Here is a 24,462-nt window from a genome sequence, read left to right on the forward strand (position 1 = left end):
CATTAAATGCCTCTGAAGTCGGTAGCAGAGAATTTATAGAGGTGAAGTTGCTTGTTGTAAGACTCCATTCTTCACACCTGTGCATGTGAACCAGCTCAGTCTGAACTGGGACCTCACTGGCCCTACCGAGGGGAATTCTCTTGAGAACCAATTGATAGCTTTTTGAGAACCAGGAAATAACCTCTTGGAAAGCAGAAATTGATCCATGGAGTATGGGAAGGAATCTTTTGAACGGAATGAGTTGGCTTGAAATAATGAGTTCATATGAGTTCATTTCCAGTAATCAAGGTGAACACGGCGAGTAATACCTCAGCTCCAACTCGGTAAGAATGGGATTAAGAGATGATTAATCTGTTGAATACAAGAAATCAGTTTTAGGAAACGAGTATATGTTTAGGTGTATAGTGACGCAAATAATGTTGACTTAATTGGTGATCTGTTAGTATTCCATGATGTTGTGGTGTTACAGGGGTTACGTCATTGTACTTAAAGGCTACAGTACTACAGAGCTTGTCGAACTCCGGAGAGCTTCTAACTTCAGTGGAAGTTAAAGTCATTATAATCGAGGGTAAAGATGATCTTAGTGCCTTCCAGTGGAAATGACATGTTGGGGTGGTGGTTGGTGATGGTTGTCACGGGGAGTGGTTGCTGTGGATGATGGTTGATGGTGGTGGTTGTCTAGGGTCGTGGTTGGTGTGGGTGATGGTTGATGGTAGTGGTTGTATTGAGCAGTGGTTGGTGTGGGTGCTGGTTGTCTTGGGTAGTGGTTGGTGTGGGTAATGGTTGATGATAATGGTAGTTAAGAGCGGTAGGGGATGTATTGTAGTCTGGTGCCCACACTGGTCCAGGAGACGTGTCATTCAAGCGAATGTCCGTTTTGTTGTTGGGATCAAAGTCGCTTTGCCACCATTGGCTTGGCCCAGTGTGTGTTGCGGATGTGTGTATGCGGGAGTGTTGCGTGTGTACGTGTCGTGTTTATGGTCTTTGTGTTATATATGTTCATTATCTGTCTTGCATATCCATACGTGATTTGTATGATTACCTATATGTACAGATTCTAACACATTTCTCCATCATTTATCTTTCTACATTTCCGAATGTTGTCTACATTTACAGCTTCACTTAGCTTTTTCCATTCATCGACAACTTTGGTACTGTAAAATTACGTCTTTATATCTGGTTTCTCAACTTTGCTTCTTTCAGAGAAGTTTGTTGTCCACAAAAAGGTTCAGAAACTTTAAAGTTGTAGTAAAGAGACACCATTTTCTGTCCACAGTGACCTAACTTTATAGCTTTAAACTAGTCCTGGTCTCTCGATTTTCTTAATTATCTGGTGACATATTTGTTGCTCTCCTCTGGACCATCTCCACTAATATCTTTCTCTTTCTTGAAAGTAAAATATCCAAACATGAGAGAGACATTCTTATTTAGTTCTGAGTTATATATAGTTTATTAAACGTTACTGAAACACAATGCTGTTGGCCGCCTTTATCACCCTTTAATATTTATTAAACGCCTATCACCCTTCCATATTCTTGAACACCTCTGTCACCCTTCAGTATAACTTTGTCACCTTTCCAGAATTGATTGTTTTATTCCCGACTTATCCATGATGAATGGTTCCATGTGTCCTTTCTGAAGTGTCTGGTTATCCCTTAATCTTCTCTTCCGACGGCCATGGGAAACCCTTCGTTAATTTCAACTTGTTTTCCTGTCGATAATTATAACTGACGTTCTGTTTTCGTTGGTCTTTTTACTCATTTACTGATGATTTTTAATTGCTATCCATGATTTGTATCACAATTGATTATTCGAAAAAGAGAAGAGGAAATGTCAGCATTTTAGTCTGATATCAGTACTGTGGTGAAATTTAACTTGCTAGCTAGACTTTTAAAGATCACTGTGTTATTCTAAGTTGTAATGCAACGAAGTCATGAGTGAAGGAACTGAAAGAGTTAGTATAATTGTAAAAACAGTACATATATCATTTGTTAAGTGTATTTGTATAATGTGTTGTTCAAAGGGGTGGAGAGATCGCCTCCGTCACCCATGCCTTCGATGCTGGGACGACAGGCCTTGGTGTATGTTGGTAGGTATAGGGTATAATACTTCCCTCTGTAATGCATGGCACAGTATGAATCAGAATCTTTACCTGCGTACACATGGAAATTACCATCAGCTGAGTGTCTAGCAATAGGCAGTTCGGTAATGCGTAATAAAGTAGGATGGCGAAGGTAGTTAGTTTCAAGGGTAACCGTGAAGGGTAACTTAATACTCAACTGTTGAACATCTCTCGATGGTGACTGTCTCAGGGAGTTTGACTTGAACATTTTAAAGCCTTTGGATGGGGGAAAATTTTAAGCAATCGGTTTTCAGTTTTGGTTGTTGAGGATTGAACCAACGAGAGATATTTTTCTAAGAGATGAGCAGTATCAGTTTAAGTGACTAACCATGATGAGCAAGGATTAGAGTATGGTTTACAAGCAGGGCAGGCCCTTCTTATATGCTCTGAATGGTGCGCCCTAACAGCTTAAGAGGCATCCCTCTTCTGACCGTTGTATGGTAGCCTTTTCAGCCTTTTTCATTAAATTGAAAAGTAATCATATGTAATGAAATACACACCACAAATTAAAAACTCAAAATAGGGAAATTCTTGATCAACCGCTTTACTGTCATTAGTGCAAAAACTTTAGTGACAATCCATTTTGATATGCATGATATAAATATCATATACCCATTACTGGTGCTTATTAATAGGCCAGTTTGCTTCTCATATCTGCTTTCAGTTTTCCAATTTATATATTGATTGATATAGGAAAAATGTGAATAAGTAATCTATTCCTTGTTATATTAAATTGCTGTATGTTTGTCCACAGGATGGCCGTCACGTCCGAGGTGATGTTCTTGTTAGCGGGAGTCGTGTCCGTCCTTTGGGATGCGAGCTTTGCAGCCTCGCCCCCGACAGCCTTCAATACAACACCCACTGCTACCTCCCCCTCCACACCATCAGCAAGCCTCCACACCTCCACGCCTTCACTGATCAGTTCTGCCACAGCTGCCCGTACCACCATCACTTTGTCACCCATCTTTTTGGCCGACATAATGGATGAAGAAAATAGCACTGGTAGTTGGCTATGCCCCTATGTAAGCGGAATCTCCGATATATCCTGCACTTGTGATGTGCCGCACACTGTTAGGTGCAGGGGTCGAGCTAGTCACCCACAGGATCTCATATTGCTTGTAAAGACACTTAATGCCAAGGGCAGTGTTTCTCTTCTTGACCTGGCAATACATGGTCTGGGGGAACTACCTAGCGGAGGCTTTGCAGACATGAAGTTGCTAGGTCTTGTGATAACAACAGCAGGGTTGAAGACTTTACCCTTCAATGCATTTGCTGGTTTAGAGTCGACACTTGCCGCGCTGGGACTCCCGAACAATAAATTTACCTCAGTTCCTGTCGACGCCCTCCGACCATTAGGGGAGTTACAGCGTATCGACCTAAGTGATAATCAGTTACATGAACTTCCACCCCGGGCCTTTCCAGCCCTCTTGCAACTGCAAAACCTAGACCTTGCCGGTAATGGACTTCGACATCTTAGCCCTGAAGTTTTCGTGCGTCTGCCTCACTTAGTGTCTCTCAACCTGGCTGGCAATCAGTTGGATGCAGCTCAGTTGAATGAAAAAACGCTGCGTGGCTTACATGCCCTTCAGCGCCTCTCCCTGAAGTCCAACTTGTTAAAGGGTGCTGTGACCTCCTCACTTATTACGGGAGCCAAGGGCCTCATTTCATTGGATTTATCGGACAATGCATTGACAATGTTAAAAAGAGGCTCCCTAGCGGCATGCCCCAACCTTCGTCGTCTGGACTTATCACACAACAAAATCGATGTAATTGAAGACCATGCCTTTGTAAACCTCAGTAAACTGCTACATCTCATACTGTCCCACAACCGAGTTGTAGCTGTGTCTGGATGGTCGTTAGCCCACATACCCCAGCTGACGCACCTCTTCATGGCTGACAACGCCCTCCGAGCTGTGACTGCTGACTTACTGCACCAACTGCCGGCGCTCATATCGCTGGACTTGGCGGACAATGATATTTCCCTGGTTCAGCCTCATGCATTCAATTCTACCCCTGCGCTGCAGCATATCCTGCTAACAGGTTTGTGAATACAAAGTTCTTGCTAAAGTTTTACCTATTCGATGAGTTTTGATAACTAAAGAATAAGGAATTTTAATTTTATTTGAATCCATAGTTTGAGAATTATGTGCTATCAGGACAACACATGGCACTGATGTATATTAACATTGGATTCATATTGTTTGTATACGTACTTGATGGTAATTACTGTTTTTGTTCTGTGGAAGTCGTTTCTTACAGTAAACTACTTAACATGATCCTTAAAGAGGAATGTGCCTGTTCATCCAGTCCTAAGATGAGTAAAAGCTTTGGCACTTTGAAAGAACTCATTGGTTATACCTGCACAGCTTCTTTGCTGCTGACTTTTCCTGGGATGGGTATTGCTCCTTTGATCAGGATGCCTTGAGTTGTGATTTATACATAGCAGGTTATCTTGGATAGCATGGAGTCCTGCATCCCATCTTTTAAATCGTTTTCACCTTAATCATGACTTGATTGCTCCTGGTCTGGTAAGTGTTGCATCTGGGATAATATGTACTGGACCATGAAAGTCTTCCCTTCCCCAGAAATCTACTCTGTTTCCATCTCTGCATGGAATCATTCCAAAGCTTTTCATCAAAAAGCAAAGGACACTTCCATAGAGAGAAAGGATGCTAACTTGACTTCTTCCACTGACAAATAAGCAAATGTAGTTCTAAAATCTTTTTATATAATTCTTCAACTTATCCTTTTTTCCAGCCTGACCAGTCTGTTGTTAACTCTCCATCTAATAAACTACTCTTTTTGTCGCCTTGTTTTCCTCTATCTCAACTTTGGGTGATTCAGATTTTCATCCTCTGCTCCCATCTCTTCCCTCTGATCCTGTACCATCTCCCAGATTCTCCTCGCGCAGGGTCTTCTAGGCACTTTCCCAGGTCCAGGTGAACAAAGCGTATGGCTCAGATGACATACCTCCCCATGTTCTAAAGCAGTTTCTCTTTAGCAGCACCAGTCCTTACTTACACACCTCTGAGTCAATAATGGTCCTTACTTACATACCCCTGAGCTAGCACCAGTCCTTACATATTTTGCTTCTGTTTAAAAACCCAGGCTTTCCTTTGTACTTGGAAGCATTCTTTGGTGCAGCCCCTCCCTAAGAAAGGAGACTGCTCTAAGCCCTCCAGCTATTGTCCCATTGCTCTGACTTCTGCTGTCTCCAGAGTCTTTGAAATGCTCCAAAACTCACACACAAACACTTGGAATATCATAACCTACAAGAAACTGTACATGAAAAATCCATCCCTTATGAGAGAGTAAGCTCTCTTTAGGACATCTGAGATGGAGTATTAGGTGTTGCATTTTGTACCATGTATGATCATGGTGAAGGAACTGGATTTTCAGAATAGTGTAAGAGGGTGACTCCTTTATTGCAAAGAAAATTATTGTAATGAAAAGGTATAAAGGACATGTTAGAAGAACCTTCTCAGGATGACATAGTCACTAGTGTGCTATTGCCCTTAGTCTTAGGATCATTACTTTTTGTAATCTGTGGCAATGACTTGCCAGAAGAACTGGTCTGATACCTCAGTATTTTTGCAGATAATGCCAATCATAAGAGCAATTAAGAATGATGCATGTTGAATACTGGTGAAGTTTTTTTGGATCTTCTAACCTCACATCCCAGTCTAGGCCAAGGCTGAACCCAGGCTGCTGGGTTGGGCTGTCAGTCAACCAAACCATTGGAAGTTGCATCCCACAGGCCCATGTAGCCTCCACAATCAGGCTAATCAGGACTTTTTTAAATATTTATTCAGGGTACTCTTTAACTTCTCCAGTGTGCATTTCACGATGATTCTGATAATTGCAGGCAAGGCTTGAATAGTTTTGGGACTTGAATGTTTAAGGTGTTCTCCCCTCTTTGTGCATGTCTTACCTTTGGATTTCAGAAGTAAAATTCAGCAGAGTCTTCCATGCCTGTTATGCCAGTAGAGAGTTATTTCTAAGTGTAGGTTGGGGACCATGCTTTCTAGGATTTGCCAGGTATTGATGATATCTTTCCTATCTCCACTCTTTAGAGTAGAACCTTAGCAAATTCAGCTATTCTCAGTAATCTATTTCCTGTACCAAGTTAAAATGAGCCATGAAAGATTGGGGACCATGCTTTCTAGGATTTGCCAGGCATTGATGATATCTTTCCTATCTGCACTCTTCAGAGTAGAGCCTTAGCAAATTCAGCCATTCTCAGTAATCTATTTCCTTTACCATGTTAAAATGAGCCATGAAAGATCCTTACATAAACTTACAGAGGGACTTAGACAAGCTCTGAAGTTGATATGATATGTGGATGATGAAATTTAGCATGAGTGAATGCAAAGTAATGAGGATAGGAAAAAAAAATGATTCATTATAGATATCTAGCAGGAAACAAGCTATAGGTGAGGCACTTTGGGGCTGACTTTATATCTAACCTGTTGTTCTGAGTAGAACATCAACTTAGAAAAACTGTATAGAGTATAAACTGTATGCTGGCAAATATTAGAATTATGTACAAGTGCATGGATAGGGAAGTCTTCAGCAAATTATTTACGTTATATGTTAGACCCTAATTAGAATATGCTTCTTAAGTTTCATCACTGTACCTAAAAACAAAATACTGATTGAAGGTCCATTGGAGAGCATCAGTCACAAAAGGGATCTGAGTTGCAAGAAGACATTAGATAATGACTGTAGATTTATCCACCGTGGAAAAAAGAGTAAAGGAATACTTATCACAGTTTGACAATATTGATAATGAACTATTCTTTATTTGATTTAAAGATAGAGCAACCTGAGGATAAAACATGAAGCTAAGCAAGAAACATGTAAAAAACAAGTGTAACAATGTATTTTTATGGTATGAGTCATAAATGAATGGAATAAACTAGTTTATGAAACTGGATTTTGACTACACTAATGTTGAAAAGCTGCTTGAGAATAGATAGATTTTGAGAGATGGAGCTAAAGTTCATAACTTCCTCCCTGCACTGGACCAAAATGAGAACTTCTATCAGAATGCCGAGATATGACTGAATTCTGGCTCTCTGCAATGCTTTTGTTGAGGAAATACATAGTTGCACATATCTCTCCAAGCAATGGTTGCATATAGTGAAAATCAATTGAAAGAAATGTCTGATTTATTTAAATTAAAACAGATTCCCACAGTTTACAAAATGCTTTGTGGTATTAAAGATGTTTTAGTCTCATCCTGCATATTGGACAGTACAGATTTTTTGTCACTATCTCCTTTTCTCATATTAAGATACTAAGGCATTTATTTCTTATCAGATTGCAACAGAGTATATTTCTACTTGATTATGATGGGAGACCTTGCCCTAACGGTTTTACTCTCTGCAGATAACCCACTTCACTGTGACTGTTCACTTAAGTGGCTAGCCAAGTGGTTGACTCACCATCCAACTCTGACTCATGAAGAGCAAGGTAGTAGTGTCTGCGCCACACCACCTGCACTCGAAAATGCACCTCTGGTAAGTATGGGAATTACTAATCATGAGTAAGGTAACAGCTTTGGATAAGCTTGTTTGAGTAAATGTACTGAGAATCAGGTAGAACATTCTTTTCAGCAAGTAGATTAGCCATAGTTAAGGGATTATATTGTCTGTGTTTAATGAAATTAACTTTATAACCATAAGTAAAAATTGTGTAATGCTATCACTTGAAAAAAAATTTATTACCTTTATATTTATAGCATATAGCATGGCAGACACTTAGGAACCGATTTCTCCATGGTCATCTGTTTGCTGTCCATTTTTGGGAGTCAGATCCTGATTTAGAGAAAACGCCTTGACCTGACATATACAGGTCACATGAAATGCATTAAATTGCATACTCGTATCACAACCTATCTATATCTCTGATGACCGTTGCCTCCCGGAACTTCTTTGAGAGCTTCTTTGAGGGGATAACTACAGTAAAACTCTCCATAACTGGTGAACTCCATTGCTACATCTTAGTCTTTAATGCCTCACCCTTAAAAGGCCACTGGCAGAGGACAACTCTACTGCAGTGTTTCCAAAGGCTCCTACCTAATGTTTATACCAACTACATCTACCTAATGTTAATAATTCTACCCAGTGCACCTGCCTAATGCTCCCTCCTTCTTCCATCTAATGTTTCTACCTAATGCTCCTGTTTAATGTTCCTACCTACTATTTCTGTCAATTGTTCCTCCCATTTTGCCAAAAGGCAGGGCTAGCAGATAGTACTCCGCAGGAAAATCTAGAGTAACGAAGAATAAGGCAAGTGTTTTAAGTGTTGTCAAGTTTCATGTGTGATAAGGAGAGATTGTTTGTTTGTGGACAGAAGTTCCAGCAGTCCACATGTGGATGAGGCATAAAAAAAAAGCAGTTATTTGGGTCAGAGGAGTGCAGCTTGACAACCATTGAAGTACTGGCTCATTTGTATTCTCTCTACAGTTATTTCCTAGCATCTAAAGAGCTGAATGGCACAAGATTATAACTAGCTTGGATTTTGTCAGAGTAATGCCCCTTAAGAAATAGTTTAATCTGGAACTTAACCTTGCTCATAACCTAAAGAAAATACCACCTTTGACCACAAAACTAAGCCCTTCAGCTTAGGGCTAATGGGGAGGTGATAATAAGTAGTGGTGATGTGAGGAGATGGAGTGAGTATTTTGAAGGTTTGTTGAATGTGTTTGATGATAGAGTGGCAGATATAGGGTGTTTTGGTCGAGGTAGTGTGCAAAGTGAGAGGGTTAGGGAGAATGATTTGGTAAACAGAGAAGAAGCAGAAAAAGCTTTGCAGAAGATGAAAGCCGGCAAGGCAGCAGGTTTGGATGGTATTGCAGAGGAATTTATTAAAAAAGGGGGTGACTGTATTGTTGGCTGGTTGGTGAGGTTATATAATGTATGTATGACTTATGGTGAGGTGCCTGAGGATTGGCATAATGCTTGCATAGTGCCATTGTACAAAGGCAAAGGGGATAAATGTGAATGCTCAAATTTCAGAGGTATAAGTTTGTTGAGTATTCCTGGTAAATTATATGGGAGGGTATTGATTGGGAGGGTGAAGGCATGTACAGAGCATCAGATTGGGGAAGAGCAGTGCGGTTTCAGAAGTGGTAGAGGATGTGTGGATCAGGTGTTTGCTTTGAAGAATGTATGTGAGAAATACTTAGAAAAGCAAATGGATTTGTATGTTGCATTTATGGATCTGGAGAAGGCATATGATAGAGTTGATAGAGATGCTCTGTGGAAGGTATTAAGAATATATGGTGTGGGAGGCAAGTTGTTAGAAGCAGTGAAAAGTTTTTATCGAGGATGTAAGGCATGTGTACGTGTAGGAAGAGAGGAAAGTGATTGGTTCTCAGTGAATGTAGGTTTGCGGCAGGGGTGTGTGATGTCTCCATGGTTGTTTAATTTGTTTATGGATGGGGTTGTAAGGGAGGTAAATGCAAGAGTCCTGGAAAGAGGGGCAAGTATGAAGTCTGTTGGGGATGAGAGAGCGTGGGAAGTGAGTCAGTTGTTGTTCGCTGATGATACATCGCTGGTGGCTGATTCATGTGAGAAACTGCAGAAGCTGGTGACTGAGTTTGGTAAAGTGTGTGGAAGAAGAAAGTTGAGAGTAAATGTGAATAAGAGCAAGGTTATTAGGTACAGTAGGGGTGAGGGTCAAGTCAATTGGGAGGTGAGTTTGAATGGAGAAAAACTGGAGGAAGTGAAGTGTTTTAGATATCTGGGAGTGGATCTGTCAGCGGATGGAACCATGGAAGCGGAAGTGGATCATAGGGTGGGGGAGGGGGCGAAAATTTTGGGAGCCTTGAAAAATGTGTGGAAGTCGAGAACATTATCTCGGAAAGCAAAAATGGGTATGTTTGAGGGAATAGTGGTTCCAACAATGTTGTATGGTTGCGAGGCGTGGGCTATGGATAGAGATGTGCGCAGGAGGATGGATGTGCTGGAAATGAGATGTTTGAGGACAATGTGTGGTGTGAGGTGGTTTGATCGAGTAAGTAACGTAAGGGTAAGAGAGATGTGTGGAAATAAAAAGAGCGTGGTTGAGAGAGCAGAAGAGGGTGTTTTGAAATGGTTTGGGCACATGGAGAGAATGAGTGAGGAGAGATTGACCAAGAGGATATATGTGTCGGAGGTGGAGGGAACGAGGAGAAGAGGGAGACCAAATTGGAGGTGGAAAGATGGAGTGAAAAAGATTTTGTGTGATCGGGGCCTGAACATGCAGGAGGGTGAAAGGAGGGCAAGAAATAGAGTGAATTGGAGTCATGTGGTATACAGGGGTTGACGTGCTGTCAGTGGATTGAAGCAAGGCATGTGAAGCGTCTGGGGTAAACCATGGAAAGCTGTGTAGGTATGTATATTTGCGTGTGTGGACGTGTGTATGTACATGTGTATGGGGGGGGGGGTTGGCCCATTTCTTTCGTCTGTTTCCTTGCGCTACCTCGCAGACGCGGGAGACAGCGACAAAGTATAAAAAAAAAAAAAAAAAAAAAATATATATATATATATATTTTTTTTTTTTTTTGCTTTGTCGCTGTCTCCCGCGTTTGCAAGGTAGCGCAAGGAAACAGACGAAAGAAATGGCCCAACCCACCCCCATACACATGTATATAAATACGTCTACACACGCAAATATACATACCTACACAGCTTTCCATGGTTTACCCCAGACACTTCACATGCCCTGATTCAATCCACTGACAGCACGTCAACCCCGGTATACCACATCGATCCAATTCACTCTATTCCTTGACCTCCTTTCACCCTCCTGCATGTTCAGGGCCCGATCACACAAAATCTTTTTCACTCCATCTTTCCACCTCCAATTTGGTCTCCCACTTCTCCTCGTTCCCTCCACCTCCGACACATATATCCTCTTGGTCAATCTTTCCTTACTCATTCTCTCCATGTGCCCAAACCATTTCAAAACACACTCTTCTGCTCTCTCAACCACGCTCTTTTTATTTCCACACATCTCTCTTACCCTTACGTTACTTACTCGATCAAACCACCTCACACCACACATTGTCCTCAAACATCTCATTTCCAGCACATCCATCCTCCTGTGCACAACTCTATCCATAGCCCACGCCTCGCAACCATACAACATTGTTGGAACCACTATTCCTTCAAACATACCCATTTTTGCTTTCCGAGATAATGTTCTCGACTTCCACACATTCTTCAAGGCTCCCAGGATTTTCACCCCCTCCCCCACACTATGATCCACTTCCGCTTCCATGGTTCTATCCGCTGCCAGATCCACTCCCAGATATCTAAAACACTTTACTTCCTCCAGTTTTTCTCCATTCAAACTTACCTCCCAATTGACTTGACCCTCAACCCTACTGTACCTAATAACCTTGCTCTTATTCACATTTACTCTTAACTTTCTTCTTTCACACACTTTACCAAACTCAGTCACCAGCTTCTGCAGTTTCTCACATGAATCAGCCACCAGCGCTGTATCATCAGCAAACAACAACTGACTCACTTCCCAAGCTCACTCATCCCCAACAGACTTCATTCTTGCCCCTCTTTCCAAAACTCTTGCATTTACCTCCCTAACAACCCCATCCATAAACAAATTAAACAACCATGGAGACATCACACACCCCTGCCGCAAACCTACATTCACTGAGAACCAATCACTTTCCTCTCTTCCTACACGTACACATGCCTTACATCCTCGATAAAAACTTTTCACTGCTTCTAACAACTTGCCTCCCACACCATATATTCTTAATACCTTCCACAGAGCATCTCTATCAACTCTATTATATGCCTTCTCTAGATCCATAAATGCTACATACAAATCCAGTTGCTTTTCTAAGTATTTCTCACATACATTCTTCAAAGCAAACACCTGATCCACACATCCTCTACCACTTCTGAAACCACACTGCTCTTCCCCAATCTGATGCTCTGTACATGCCTTCACCCTCTCAATCAATACCCTCCCATATAATTTACCAGGAATACTCAACAAACTTATACCTCTGTAATTTGAGCACTCACTCTTATCCCCTTTGCCTTTGTACAATGGCACTATGCACGCATTCCGCCAATCCTCAGGCACCTCACCATGAGTCATACATACATTAAATAACCTTACCAACCGGTCAATTATACAGTCACCCCCTTTTTTAATAAATTCCACTGCAATACCATCCAAACCTGCTGCCTTGCCAGCTTTCATCTTCTGCAAAGCTTTTACTACCTCTTCTCTGTTTACCAAATCATTTTCCCTAACCCTCTCACTTTGCATATATATATATATATATATATATATATATATATATATATATATATATATATATATATATATTTATATTTTTTTTGCCGCTGTCTCCCACATTTGCGAGGTAGCGCAAGGAAACAGACGAAAGAAATGGCCCAACCCACCCCCATACACATGTATATAAATACGTCCACACACGCAAATATACATACCTACACAGCTTTCCATGGTTTACCCCAGACACCTTCACATGCCCTGATTCAATCCACTGACAGCACGTCAACCCCGGTATACCACATCAATCCAATTCACTCTATTCCTTGCCCTCCTTTCACCCTCCTGCATGTTCAGGCCCCGATCACACAAAATCTTTTTCACTCCATATTTCCACCTCCAATTTGGTCTCCCACTTCTCGTTCCTTCCACCTCCAACACATATATCCTCTTGGTCAATCTTTCCTCACTCATTCTCTCCATGTGCCCAAACCATATCAAAACACCCTCTTCTGCTCTCTCAACCATGCTCTTTTTATTTCCACACATCTCTCTTACCCTTACGTTACTTACTTGATGAAACCACCTCACACCACACATTGTCCTCAAACATCTCATTTCCAGCACATCCATCCTCCTGCGCACAACTCTATCCATAGCCCACACCTCACAACCATACAACATTGTTGGAACCACTATTCCTTCAAACATACCCATTTTTGCTTTCTGAGATAATGTTCTCGACTTCCACACATTCTTCAAGGCTCCCAGGATTTTCGCCCCTTCCCCCACCCTATGATCCACTTCTGCTTCCATGGTTCCATCCGCTGCCAGATCCACTCCCAGATATCTAAAACACTTTACTTCCTCCAGTTTTTCTCCATTCAAACTTACCTCCCAATTAACTTGACCCTCACCCCTACTGTACCTAATTACCTTGCTCTTATTCACATTTACTCTTAACTTTCTTCTTTCACACACTTTACCAAACTCAGTCACCAGCTTCTGCGGTTTCTCACATGAATCAGCCACCAGCGCTGTATCATCAGCGAACAACAACTGACTCACTTCCCAAGCTCTCTCATCCCCAACAGACTTCATACTTGCCCCTCTTTCCAAAACTCTTGCATTCACCTCCCTAACAACCCCATCCATAAACAAATTAAACAACCATAGAGACATCACACACCCCTGCCGCAAACATACATTCACTGAGAACCAATCACTTTCCTCTCTTCCTACACGTACACATGCCTTACATCCTCAATAAAAACTTTTCACTGCTTCTAACAACTTGCCTCCCACACCATATATTCTTGATACCTTCCACAGAGCATCTCTATCAGCTCTATCGTATGCCTTCTCCAGATCCATAAATGCTACATACAAATCCATTTGTTTTTCTAAGTATTTCTCACATACATTCTTCAAAGCAAACACCTGATCCACACATCCTCTACCACTTCTGAAACCACACTGCTCTTCCCCAATCTGATGCTCTGTACATACCTTCACCCTCTCAATCAATACCCTCCCATATAATTTACCAGGAATACTCAACAAACTTTTTTTTTTTTTTTTTTTTTTTGCTGTCTCCCGCATTTGTGAGGTAGCGCAAGGAAACATACGAAAGAAATGGCCCAACCCACCCCCATACACATGTATATACATACGTCCACACAGGCAAATATACATACCTACACAGCTTTCCATGGTTTACCCCAGACGCTTCACATGCCTTGAATCAATCCACTGACAGCAGGTCAACCCCGGTATACCACATCGCTCCAATTCACTCTATTCCTTGCCCTCCTTTCACCCTCCTGCATGTTCAGGCCCCGATCACACAAAATCTTTTTCACTCCATCTTTCCACCTCCAATTTGGTCTCCCTCTTCTCCTCATTCCTTCCACCTCCGACACATATATCCTCTTGGTCAATCTTTCCTCACTCATTCTCTCCATGTGCCCAAACCACTTCAAAACACCCTCTTCTGCTCTCTCAACCACGCTCTTTTTATTTCCACACATCTCTCTTACCCTTACGTTACTCACTCGATCAAACCACCTCACACCACACATTGTCCTCAAACATGTCATTTCCAGCACATCCATCCTCCTGCGCACAACTCTATCCATAGCCCACGCCTCGCAACCATACAACATTGTTGGAACCACTATTCCTTCAAACATACCCATTTTTGCTTTCCGAGATAATGTTCTCGACTTCCACACATTCTTCAAGGCCCCCAGAATTTTCGCCCCCTCCCCCACCCTATGATCCACTTCCGCTTCCATGGTTCCATCCGCTGCCAGATCCACTCCCAGATATCTAAAACACTTCACTTCCTCCAGTTTTTCTCCATTCAAACTCACCTCCCAATTGACTTGACCCTCAACCCTACTGTACCTAATAACCTTGCTCTTATTCACATTTACTCTTAACTTTCTTCTTACACACACTTTACCAAACTCAGTCACCAGCTTCTGCAGTTTCTCACATGAATCAGCCACCAGCGCTGTATCATCAGCGAACAACAACTGACTCACTTCCCAAGCTCTCTCATCCCCAACAGACTTCATACTTGCCCCTCTTTCCAAAACTCTTGCATTTACCTCCCTAACAACCCTATCCATAAACAAATTAAACAACCATGGAGACATCACACACCCCTGCCGCAAACCTACATTCACTGAGAACCAATTACTTTCCTCTCTTCCTACACGTACACATGCCTTACATCCTCGATAAAAACTTTTCACTGCTGATATATATATATATATATATATATATATATATATATATATATATATATATATATATATATATACACACAGACATATACATATATACACATGTACATAATTCATAATGTCTGCCTTTATTCATTCCCATCGCCTCCCCGCCACACATGAAATAACAACCCCCTCCCACCTCATATGTGTGAGGTAGCGTTAGGATAAGACAACAAACGCCACATTCGTTCACACTCAGTTTCTAGCTGTCATGTAATAATGCACCAAAACCACAGCTCCCTTTCCACATCCAGGCCCCACAGAACCTTCCATAGTTTACTCCAGACTCTTCACATGCACTGGTTCAATCCATTAACAGCACATCGACCCTGGTATACCACATTGTTCCAATTCACTCTATTCCTTGCACGCCTTTCACCCTCCTGCATGTTCATGTCCCGATCACTCAAAATCTTTTTCACTCCATCTTTCCACCTCCAATTTGATCTCCCGCTTCTCCCCGTTCCCTCCACCTCTGACACATATATCCTCTTGGTCAATCTTTCCTCATTCATTCTCTCCATGTGACCAAACCATTTTAAAACACCCTCTTTTGCTCTCTCAACCACACTCTTTTTATTACCACACATCTCATCTACCCTATTACGACTCACTTGATCAAACCACCACACACCACATATTGTCCTCAGACATCTCATTTCCAGCACATTCACCCCCTCTGCACAACTCTATCCATAGCCCACGCCTCGCAACCATATAACATTGTTGGAACTACTATTCCTTCAAACATACCCATTTTTGCTTTCCGAGATAATGTTCTTGACTTTCACACATTCTTCAATGCTCCCAGAATTTTCGCCCCCTCCCCCACCCTATGATTCACTTCCGCTTCCATGGTTCCATCTGCTGCCAAATTCACTCTATTCCTTGCACACCTTTCACCCTCCTGCATGTTCAAGCCCCGATTGCTCAAAATCTTTTTCACTCCATCTTTCCACCTCCAATTTGGTCTCCCACTTCTCGTTCCCTCCACCTCTGACACATATATCCTCTTTGTCAATCTTTCCTCTCTAATTCTCTCCATGTGACCAAACCATTTCAATACACCCTCTTCTGCTCTCTCAACCACACTCTTTTTATTACCACGCATCTCTCTTACCCTTTCATTACTTACTCGATCAAACCACCTCACACCACATGTTGTCCTCAAACATCTCATTTCCAATACATCCACCCTCCTCCACACAACTCTATCTATAGCCCACGCCTCACAACCATATAACATAGTTGGAACCACTATTCCTTCAAACATACCCATTTTTGCTTTCCTAGATAATGTTCTCACCTTCCACACTTTCTTCGCTGCTCCCAGAACTTTCGCTCCCTCCCCCACCCTGTGACTCACTTCTGCTACCATGGTTCCATCTGCTGCCAAATCCACTCCCAGATACCTAAAACACTTCACTTCCTCCAGTTTTTCTCCATTCAAACTTACCTCCCAATGACTTGTCCCTAAATCCTGCTGTACTTAATAATCTTGCTGTTATTCACATTTACTCTCAGCTTTCTTCTTTGTTACACTTTACCAAATTCTGTCACCAGCTTCTGCAGTATCTCACCCGGATCAGCCATCAGCACTGTATCATCAGCGAACAACAACTGACTCACATTCCAAGCTCTCTCATCCACAACAGACTGCATACTTGCTCCTCTCTCCAAAACTCTTGCATTTATCTCCCTAACAACCCATCCATAAACAAATTAAACAATCATGGAGACATCATGCACCCCTGCCACAAACCAACATTCACTGAGAACCAGTCACTTTCCTCTCTTCTTACTCATACACAAGCCTTGCATCTTCAATAAGAACTTTTCACTGCTTCTAACAACTTGCCTACCACACCATATATTCTTAATACCTTCCACAGAGCATCTCTAACAACTCTATCATGTGCCTTCTCCAGATCCATAAAAGCTACATACAAATCCATTTGCTTTTCTAAGTATTTCTCACATACATTCTTCAAAGCAAACACCTGATCCACACATCCTCTACCACTTCTGAAACCACACTGCTCTTCCCAATCTGATGCTCTGTACATGCCTTCACCCTCTCAATCAATACCCTCCCATATAATTTCCCAGGAATACTCAATAAACTTATACCTCTGTAATTTGAGCACTCACCTTTATCCCCTTTGCCTTCCTACAATGGCACTATGCATGCATTCCGCCAATCCTCAGGCACCTCACCATAAGTCATACATACATTAAATATCCTTACCAACCAGTCAACAACACAATCACTCCCTTTTTTAATAAATTCCACTGCAATACCATCCAAACCCGCTGCCTTGCCAGCTTTCATCTTCCGCAAAGCTTTTACTACCTCTTCTTTGTTTACCAAATCATTCTCCCTAACCCTCTCACTTTGCACACCACCTCATCCAAAACAGAGATCTGTGAGTTACACGTTTTTGTCTGTGCTCTGCATATCACCCATTTCTACAACATTAAAAACACCAGGGCAACATCACAAGACCCCACCTTCGCCCATGATGTGACTTTCATACTGAAGACACAAAACATTTAATCCTAAATTGTCCTGCATTCACCTCACATAGATATGTACACATCACCAAACTCCATGACCCATGGTTCCATTAGATGGATGTGGCAGGCTTCATGAGTTCTGTTGGAGTTCTAAGTGGGGATTCTGGGGCAGCAAGCTAAGGTAAGGTATGTCATGTGAAAATGTGTGGGCCAGACCATCTAGAATGCTTTGCTGTTGATGTGGCTGCCACTTACCAACAATAGTTGCACCACTATGTACTGCAAAGATTGCATTAGAATTGTGTGGTGATTTGTATAACCTACAACTAATATATCTGTTTTCCCACAGGTTGAACTGAAGGAGTCTCAACTTGTCTGTTCTGAGGAGACATCATATCATGACTATTACCATGACTATTATCATGATTACTACCATGATGATGCCTCACCTGAGGACACTCCAGAAATAAGACTTTCTGATGCAGAGATCAGCTTACAAGTAGCACACTGGGTACAAAAAGGTGATCCCCACTGGAATGATGGGGACTTGGACAAGAAATCACAACTGGGAGTAGAGCTCATATGGCAAGTAGATGAAAGAGCAATCCCTTACTCATGTGAGGCTGTCCTTGTTTATGAGGTGCTAAAGGGTACACCTGATTCCTATCATGTGCTAGCAGAGAAAGTGGCTGCTAATTGTACCTCAGAGGGTGTACATGATCCTCATCAAGTGAGAGTGACAGTGCCTGGGGAAGCCCTAATGCCTGGTGCTACTTATCGGTATTGTCTTGTGTTGTTAGAAAAAGGTACAGGTGATCAAGAAGCATTTTTGCCAGGTTGCTCTGAACCTCTCTTACTAACTGCCGCTCCCTATGGATTACCCAATCACAAGGGAGCTACCCATTTGCCGCATGTGACTAGCCTCACTGCTGGAGGAGTTGGTGGAGTATTGGTTGTACATACACGAGTGGATGAAGGAGATGGGCCATGTACTTACACACTCGCTATTGTAGCAGGGCGTAGAGTTGCAGCAACAAGGCAACTCAATTGCTCTGATGCTAGGCATGAGTTCCCAGCATTGGCTGCTGGACAGTATGTGGCATGTGCTGATCCTGATGTTCCTGACATTACTCATGACTTAAGCCATCTAGAACATCATCTGAAGAGTGCTGAGAACGTTACTGTGGCACTCCATCATGACTTTTCTATCTGCACACCTATCATTACCTTTACACCTTACAAAGATCAAGGTATAGGAATGGGACCTCTGCTAACCCTCTTGTTCACATTACCAGGACTTGCTTTAGTTGTCACTCTTTATGTCATTGCAAGGAGAGTGTGGAGGGGTGGCGGTGTTCCTTGGCGATGGGACCCACGAACTCAGAAATCTGGGAAGTATTTTCTTTATACTGGAGATGTACCAACCCCATCTCTCAGTCTTGATCCCTTACCTGCAGATACTCCAGAAACCACTACTCCTGTTTAGTTTTATTTAAAGACACTTCTGTCTTTCTTGAATATACTAAGGTAGGAATACCCAAACCTACATATTCATTTCTAGTCCGCTAATAGTCAGGCATGTACTGCAGAGTACCTGGTTGCATGCAAGTGACCAAGGGATGAATTATCTTGGTCTTAATGAGGCAGCAACCATAGTGCCATACATCTGTTGAGGGGAAATGTGGTTTTTAAATTAGAGATATATATTGAAAATATCATGTGTTAATTTTTTTTGTGTGTCTGTATGTGTGTGTGAATTGAATTGTGAAAATATTATGCCCAATTTGCTGTTGTGTATGTGGGATTAGTTGGTTATATAAAGGTGATGAAACTCCAGAGCCATATATTAATAGCTTTATGTGTTGAACTGGCAGAGTCACAGAATATATGGAACCAAGTTAAGGTTGAAAATCCAAGACTAGGAAAAAAAGGTATTCCAGACAGTTCTCACATGTTTATCAGAAGTAAGTACTGCTCCTACATTTAATGAGAGAATGTATTAATCATTTGAAGAATTTGCCTTGCAGTGTATTAAAGGAATTTTTCTGTGTTTATGCACCATTATACAGCTTTAAAAAAAATTTATGTTCTCTAACTAATTATGGAACATCATCGTAGTGTAATTATCACACATGTCCTTTAGTATCTACTATAGTAATGGTTAATGTTCTTACCAAAAAGATTTTATGCTACGGATTATAACAAGAGTAAAAGATAGCTGGCTAAGATTAACAGAAAGATATAGAAAATACTGTTTTTAGATACTTATTTTCATAATTAAATGTGTAATAAATGCAAAACATTTAAGTGCAGGTTACTTAACGGTTATAGTTCTTAATTCATACACTCCTGGTTTTGTATTGGTTTTGTTTCAGATTATGATGCACATGCTAATTAATTAGATAAACTCATATTGAAGATTCAGTTAAAATTACAGTAATCCTTAGCAGATGAGTGAAATTTCAATATGTCATTGGTACCCATTTAACCACTCATTAAGTATTCCAGAAAATATACATGTGGTTTCAGTGATTGGCGGTTTCAGGTCGCTTGATGGAAGGTTTAGGGTCAGTTGCGGTCAACAAGATCAACTTTGATTAAAAGGTGAAACTTTACTGCTCAAGCTTGTATGATGAAACTAGGTCCAGCTCAGCTGGGCAAGCAGTATACTAAAAATTTGTATAAGGTTATTTGCAATACATGTTCCTATAATTATGTTTCCATGATCATTAGAGAATGTCTGTCATCTAACGACAACATTCAGTGAATTAGATGTCAATGAAAACATTCAGTTTATGCCTTAACTAGTAGAGTTCTATCATACCTCAGGTGAATCACTCGTAAATTATTCTGGCATTTTGTAGATAACAGTCTGTTACATTCCAAAGAAAATGGTGCATGTATTTGATGTGATTGATTGTGCTCTCCATGTACACATTATTTTCATGGTATAAACTTTAAATTTTGAAGTTGAAAGGAGCAACTCCACCATTATAACAGTTATAGTCTTCTATACCCAGTTGCCTTTTTTGCCTTAGTGAAACAATGTTAGGAACAAATGAACAGTAGCCTCAGTTGCAACATCCAACCTCTGCTGTCATTCATAGTGTACCATCCATAGCCTAACTCAACAGGCTACTCCATTCTTTACCTTTTCATTTATGTATTGTAAAGATAATGAAATGTAAAAAAAAAGGCAAGAATCTTTAAGATTTTTTCAGCACTGCATATTAAAGTGGACATGTATGTATATACATGTGTATGTGGGCGGGTTAGGCCATTCTTTCATCTGTTTCCTTGCCCTACCTCGCTAACGCGGGAGACAGCGACAAAGCAAAATAGAATAAACATAAATATATTTTTATTATACTTGATTGCTGTTTCCCGCATCAGCGAGGTAGCGCCAGGAAACAGATGAAGAATGGCCCATCCACTCATATACCTATACATATATACATAAACACCCATACATGCATATATACATACATATGCATATCAACTTATACACATATACATACATACACATGTACATATTCATACTTGCTTACCTTCAATCATTCCTGGCGCCATCCTGCCCCACAGGAAACGGCTTTGCATCGCAAACACCTTTATTGAAGCTATATGATGCAAGCAGAATTTTTTTTTTTTTTTTTTTTTTACACATCACTCATAATAAACTTTTACCTTTCTATCAGGGAAATGGTTTTAAGATAGATACGCCCTGAATGTAAATGACAGACAAGTGATTTGAACTGTACAGTAGATGTAATGAAAAAAATTGAATCGCTATGTGAAAAAGAATGGAGTAAAATCTTGCTAATGGTAGAAAAAATTTTCATGTTCATAATATACATGAAGTTAACTTGTCCCGTAAGAATTACTTCCTTTTTTTGTACTTCATAAGCTGTTCCATGATATATAGCAGGATAGCTCAAGCAAACCACACATCCCAACCATTCAAAACAAATCTCTGATCACTCCATCATACTTGAATCCCCATACACATTCTTGTACTCATCCTTGTAGCTTACTTTCATTCCTTCTTAATCTTACTCTAATGAGTTTCAGACATGTGAATGAGTAGGAATGGGGAATAAGATATATTTAAAGAAGGCTCCAACATGAGTGGGGAAAAAGAATATGTTACAGAAAAATTCAAGAGCAGTATCTATATATACAGTTTGTTCTCAAGTTTAAATCAATATTTTTCTCTTAGTGACCAACATGGCATGGATAGAAACATGCCTCAGTCATAGGCCATCTCAGGGAAAAGGAAAAAGGCAAGAGAAAGAGAATATAGAATTTTATCAGGGCTCTGCAGGTGTGTGTAGACCTGACTCTTACAGGTAGAAAGGTTATACAAAAAGAGAAATAAAAGGAGGAAGAGAATGCCACAGCTTAGCTCTTTGAGGAATGAGGGAGGTATGATAAGTCAGTCCTCAAATGGCTGGTCTTCGTACAGAAATTATATATGAAATTTCAATTTCATACCAATAACAGAATAATTTTGATAAAATGAATATCAATGAAATGCAGTGTGCTGAAAAAAAAAATCCTGAGTAGTTTCAAATTTGCTATTGTGAATCATATCCGCATGTGGTGTACTGCACTCCATCTGCAAGTGGTTATACCGCAAGCAAGAGGACATCTTTAGTGAGGCTGAGTCATTATGAAATGTCAGTGAATGTTAATTTGCTGTAAGAATCTGCTTTGTGCTACAGTACTGGCATAAAGTCTTACATACTGATCTGGAAACAGCTAAGGTTTTGCTGCTTAGGATTTAAGGAAATGTTTGTTGTAATTATTTTACCAGATCTTCATTCCAATCCAGTTCAGCGAATGTGACTATTGGATTGTTATGATGTTATTTGAATGTATGAATTGTTAAAAGAGGTTTACTCTGTAGGTGATATAAACTTCATGGGTATCCAGTGGAAGTGCATGTCTTCTGGACAATGAGAGTGATGGTTGTTAATAGTAAAATGTTCAGAAAGACCTGTTTAAATGTGCACATAAGGATTTATAGTGTACTTGTTGAAATCATAAGGAACTAATGTATACTCTGGTACTTCAACAGAAGTGATTATCTGTTAAATAGGTGTCAGCCACCTAATTATTGCTGATGAAAGCTCATTAGGAGCATGCTGTGCTTTATGGTAATTGTCCATTTTTACAAAGCTTTAACAAATGTTATATTCCTCCAATATTTAATTGTAAAATACTGTTCCTTATATTTGCATTTTCATGTCTTATTTATAAGCATTGTGTTATTGGTAACAGATAGCTTTACTTTTCTTTGAAAAGTGATGTAAATAGAAATCCTGCATAGGTACCATTTACTTTTTGACTCATTGCTTTCACCATTTTCATCCCACTTCAGAAAAGTGTATTAGGTCCATATGTTCACTTGTGTTCAGGATACTTATAAACATGATTAGTTTAAGTTTTGAGGATTAGGACATTTTTTGTTACTAGAAATATTAGTAAAAGTATTCCTGCTCAGATAATAGGATTCTAGTTTTACAAGACCTTCCTCTCAATTTGAGAGTCATGAGATACTAAAGAGGCCTTAAACTGATTGTTTTACTGTTAATCATCACCAGTAGGCATGAGGTGCACCTCACTATGTGCATAAATGGAAAACAGTATTCTAACATTATTAGAAAATTAAAGAGAATGTGAATTATTTAAACCTCAGTATCATATCACCTTGTGTTGCAATAGACTTGTCTTCCAAAAGCTATGTGTGTGTCCTGCAACATTTCATCTGTAAAGTCATATTTTCAGCATTCTATTAGTCATTGAGTGTGCCATATAATGTATATATATGTATATTATGACTTTAAAACTGTAAATAAGTGTGTTATAGTTTTTTAACAAGAATAAAGCCTATTATTAATGAAAATGTTTAAATCCCACATAAGATCCACAAATTAGTACAATAATGAGAAAACTCCTGGTTGCCAAGATATCATAGCAGTGTAGAATATTTATCTACCTGTCTATATATCATGTCTTGTTATGCAATAGTAGTTCACAACATAATCCTTACATCATGGATTCTGCATATTTCAGCAAATTCTTCGCTCAACATATGATCATTCCTTCATTCTGCCTCATCTGTGTCAATTACCATATGGTCTCTTGCAGCTTTCAAGTTGCTAAAACATCCAGGTCTTTTTTCACAGACCTACTTTGCATCTTATGTCATTGATTCATTTGTACTATTACACCACTCATAATTCCTCATTCCTTGAAACATACTCTTTCCTAACTGATGTCCACTTCTTTAGGAAAACTATTAGAAAAGCTTCCACCCTACTGATCATTTTGTTTTGTTACTTGTTCATAGTTCCCAGTATACACTAGCATGAATTGCTTCATTTTGACAAAGAAAATATCAAATCTAATGCTGATTTCTAATTCTCATATTCACTGATATCCTAACAATCTTTCAGCTTTTCAATACTCCAGTACCTTGGTTTGAATCTCCTTCATATACCACCATCCAACATGAACGCACCCCAAAAATATACATATATATATATTCTTTTGTTACACTTAACCTCTTCAACTTCTGATGATTCATTTGATATACCAGAATCTATCTGAGCTTTCACACATGCACCAATCTTAGGTTTGATTAGCATTCCAATTAATATTTTTTCTTCGTACAAACCCACAACAACTATTTTTCTTTCTAAATTCAACACACCCCCTTCCACTCCAGTGTAAAGGTAAATGTATGCTCTTCCCTTTGCAACA

General features: G+C 40.3%; 1 protein-coding gene across 4 annotated transcripts in view; it reads left to right on the forward strand.

The window, feature by feature from the left end:
* The window catches only part of LOC139757898 (uncharacterized), a 294,010-nt gene extending 270,408 nt beyond the window's left edge, over positions 1–23,602 (forward strand). For all 4 annotated transcript variants that reach the window (XM_071678833.1, XM_071678831.1, XM_071678834.1 and 1 more), the window contains 3 exons: positions 2,877–4,162; positions 7,514–7,644; positions 18,047–23,602. In XM_071678833.1, coding sequence (XP_071534934.1) covers positions 2,878–4,162; positions 7,514–7,644; positions 18,047–19,183 — 2,553 coding nt within the window. In that variant the 5' untranslated portion in view covers position 2,877 and the 3' untranslated portion in view covers positions 19,184–23,602. The remainder of the gene's footprint in view (positions 1–2,876; positions 4,163–7,513; positions 7,645–18,046) is intronic.
* Positions 23,603–24,462: the final 860 nt, after the last annotated feature.

Source organism: Panulirus ornatus, chromosome 28 (genome assembly GCF_036320965.1).
Source record: "Panulirus ornatus isolate Po-2019 chromosome 28, ASM3632096v1, whole genome shotgun sequence".
In the NCBI taxonomy this organism is placed as follows: Eukaryota; Metazoa; Arthropoda; class Malacostraca; order Decapoda; family Palinuridae; genus Panulirus; species Panulirus ornatus.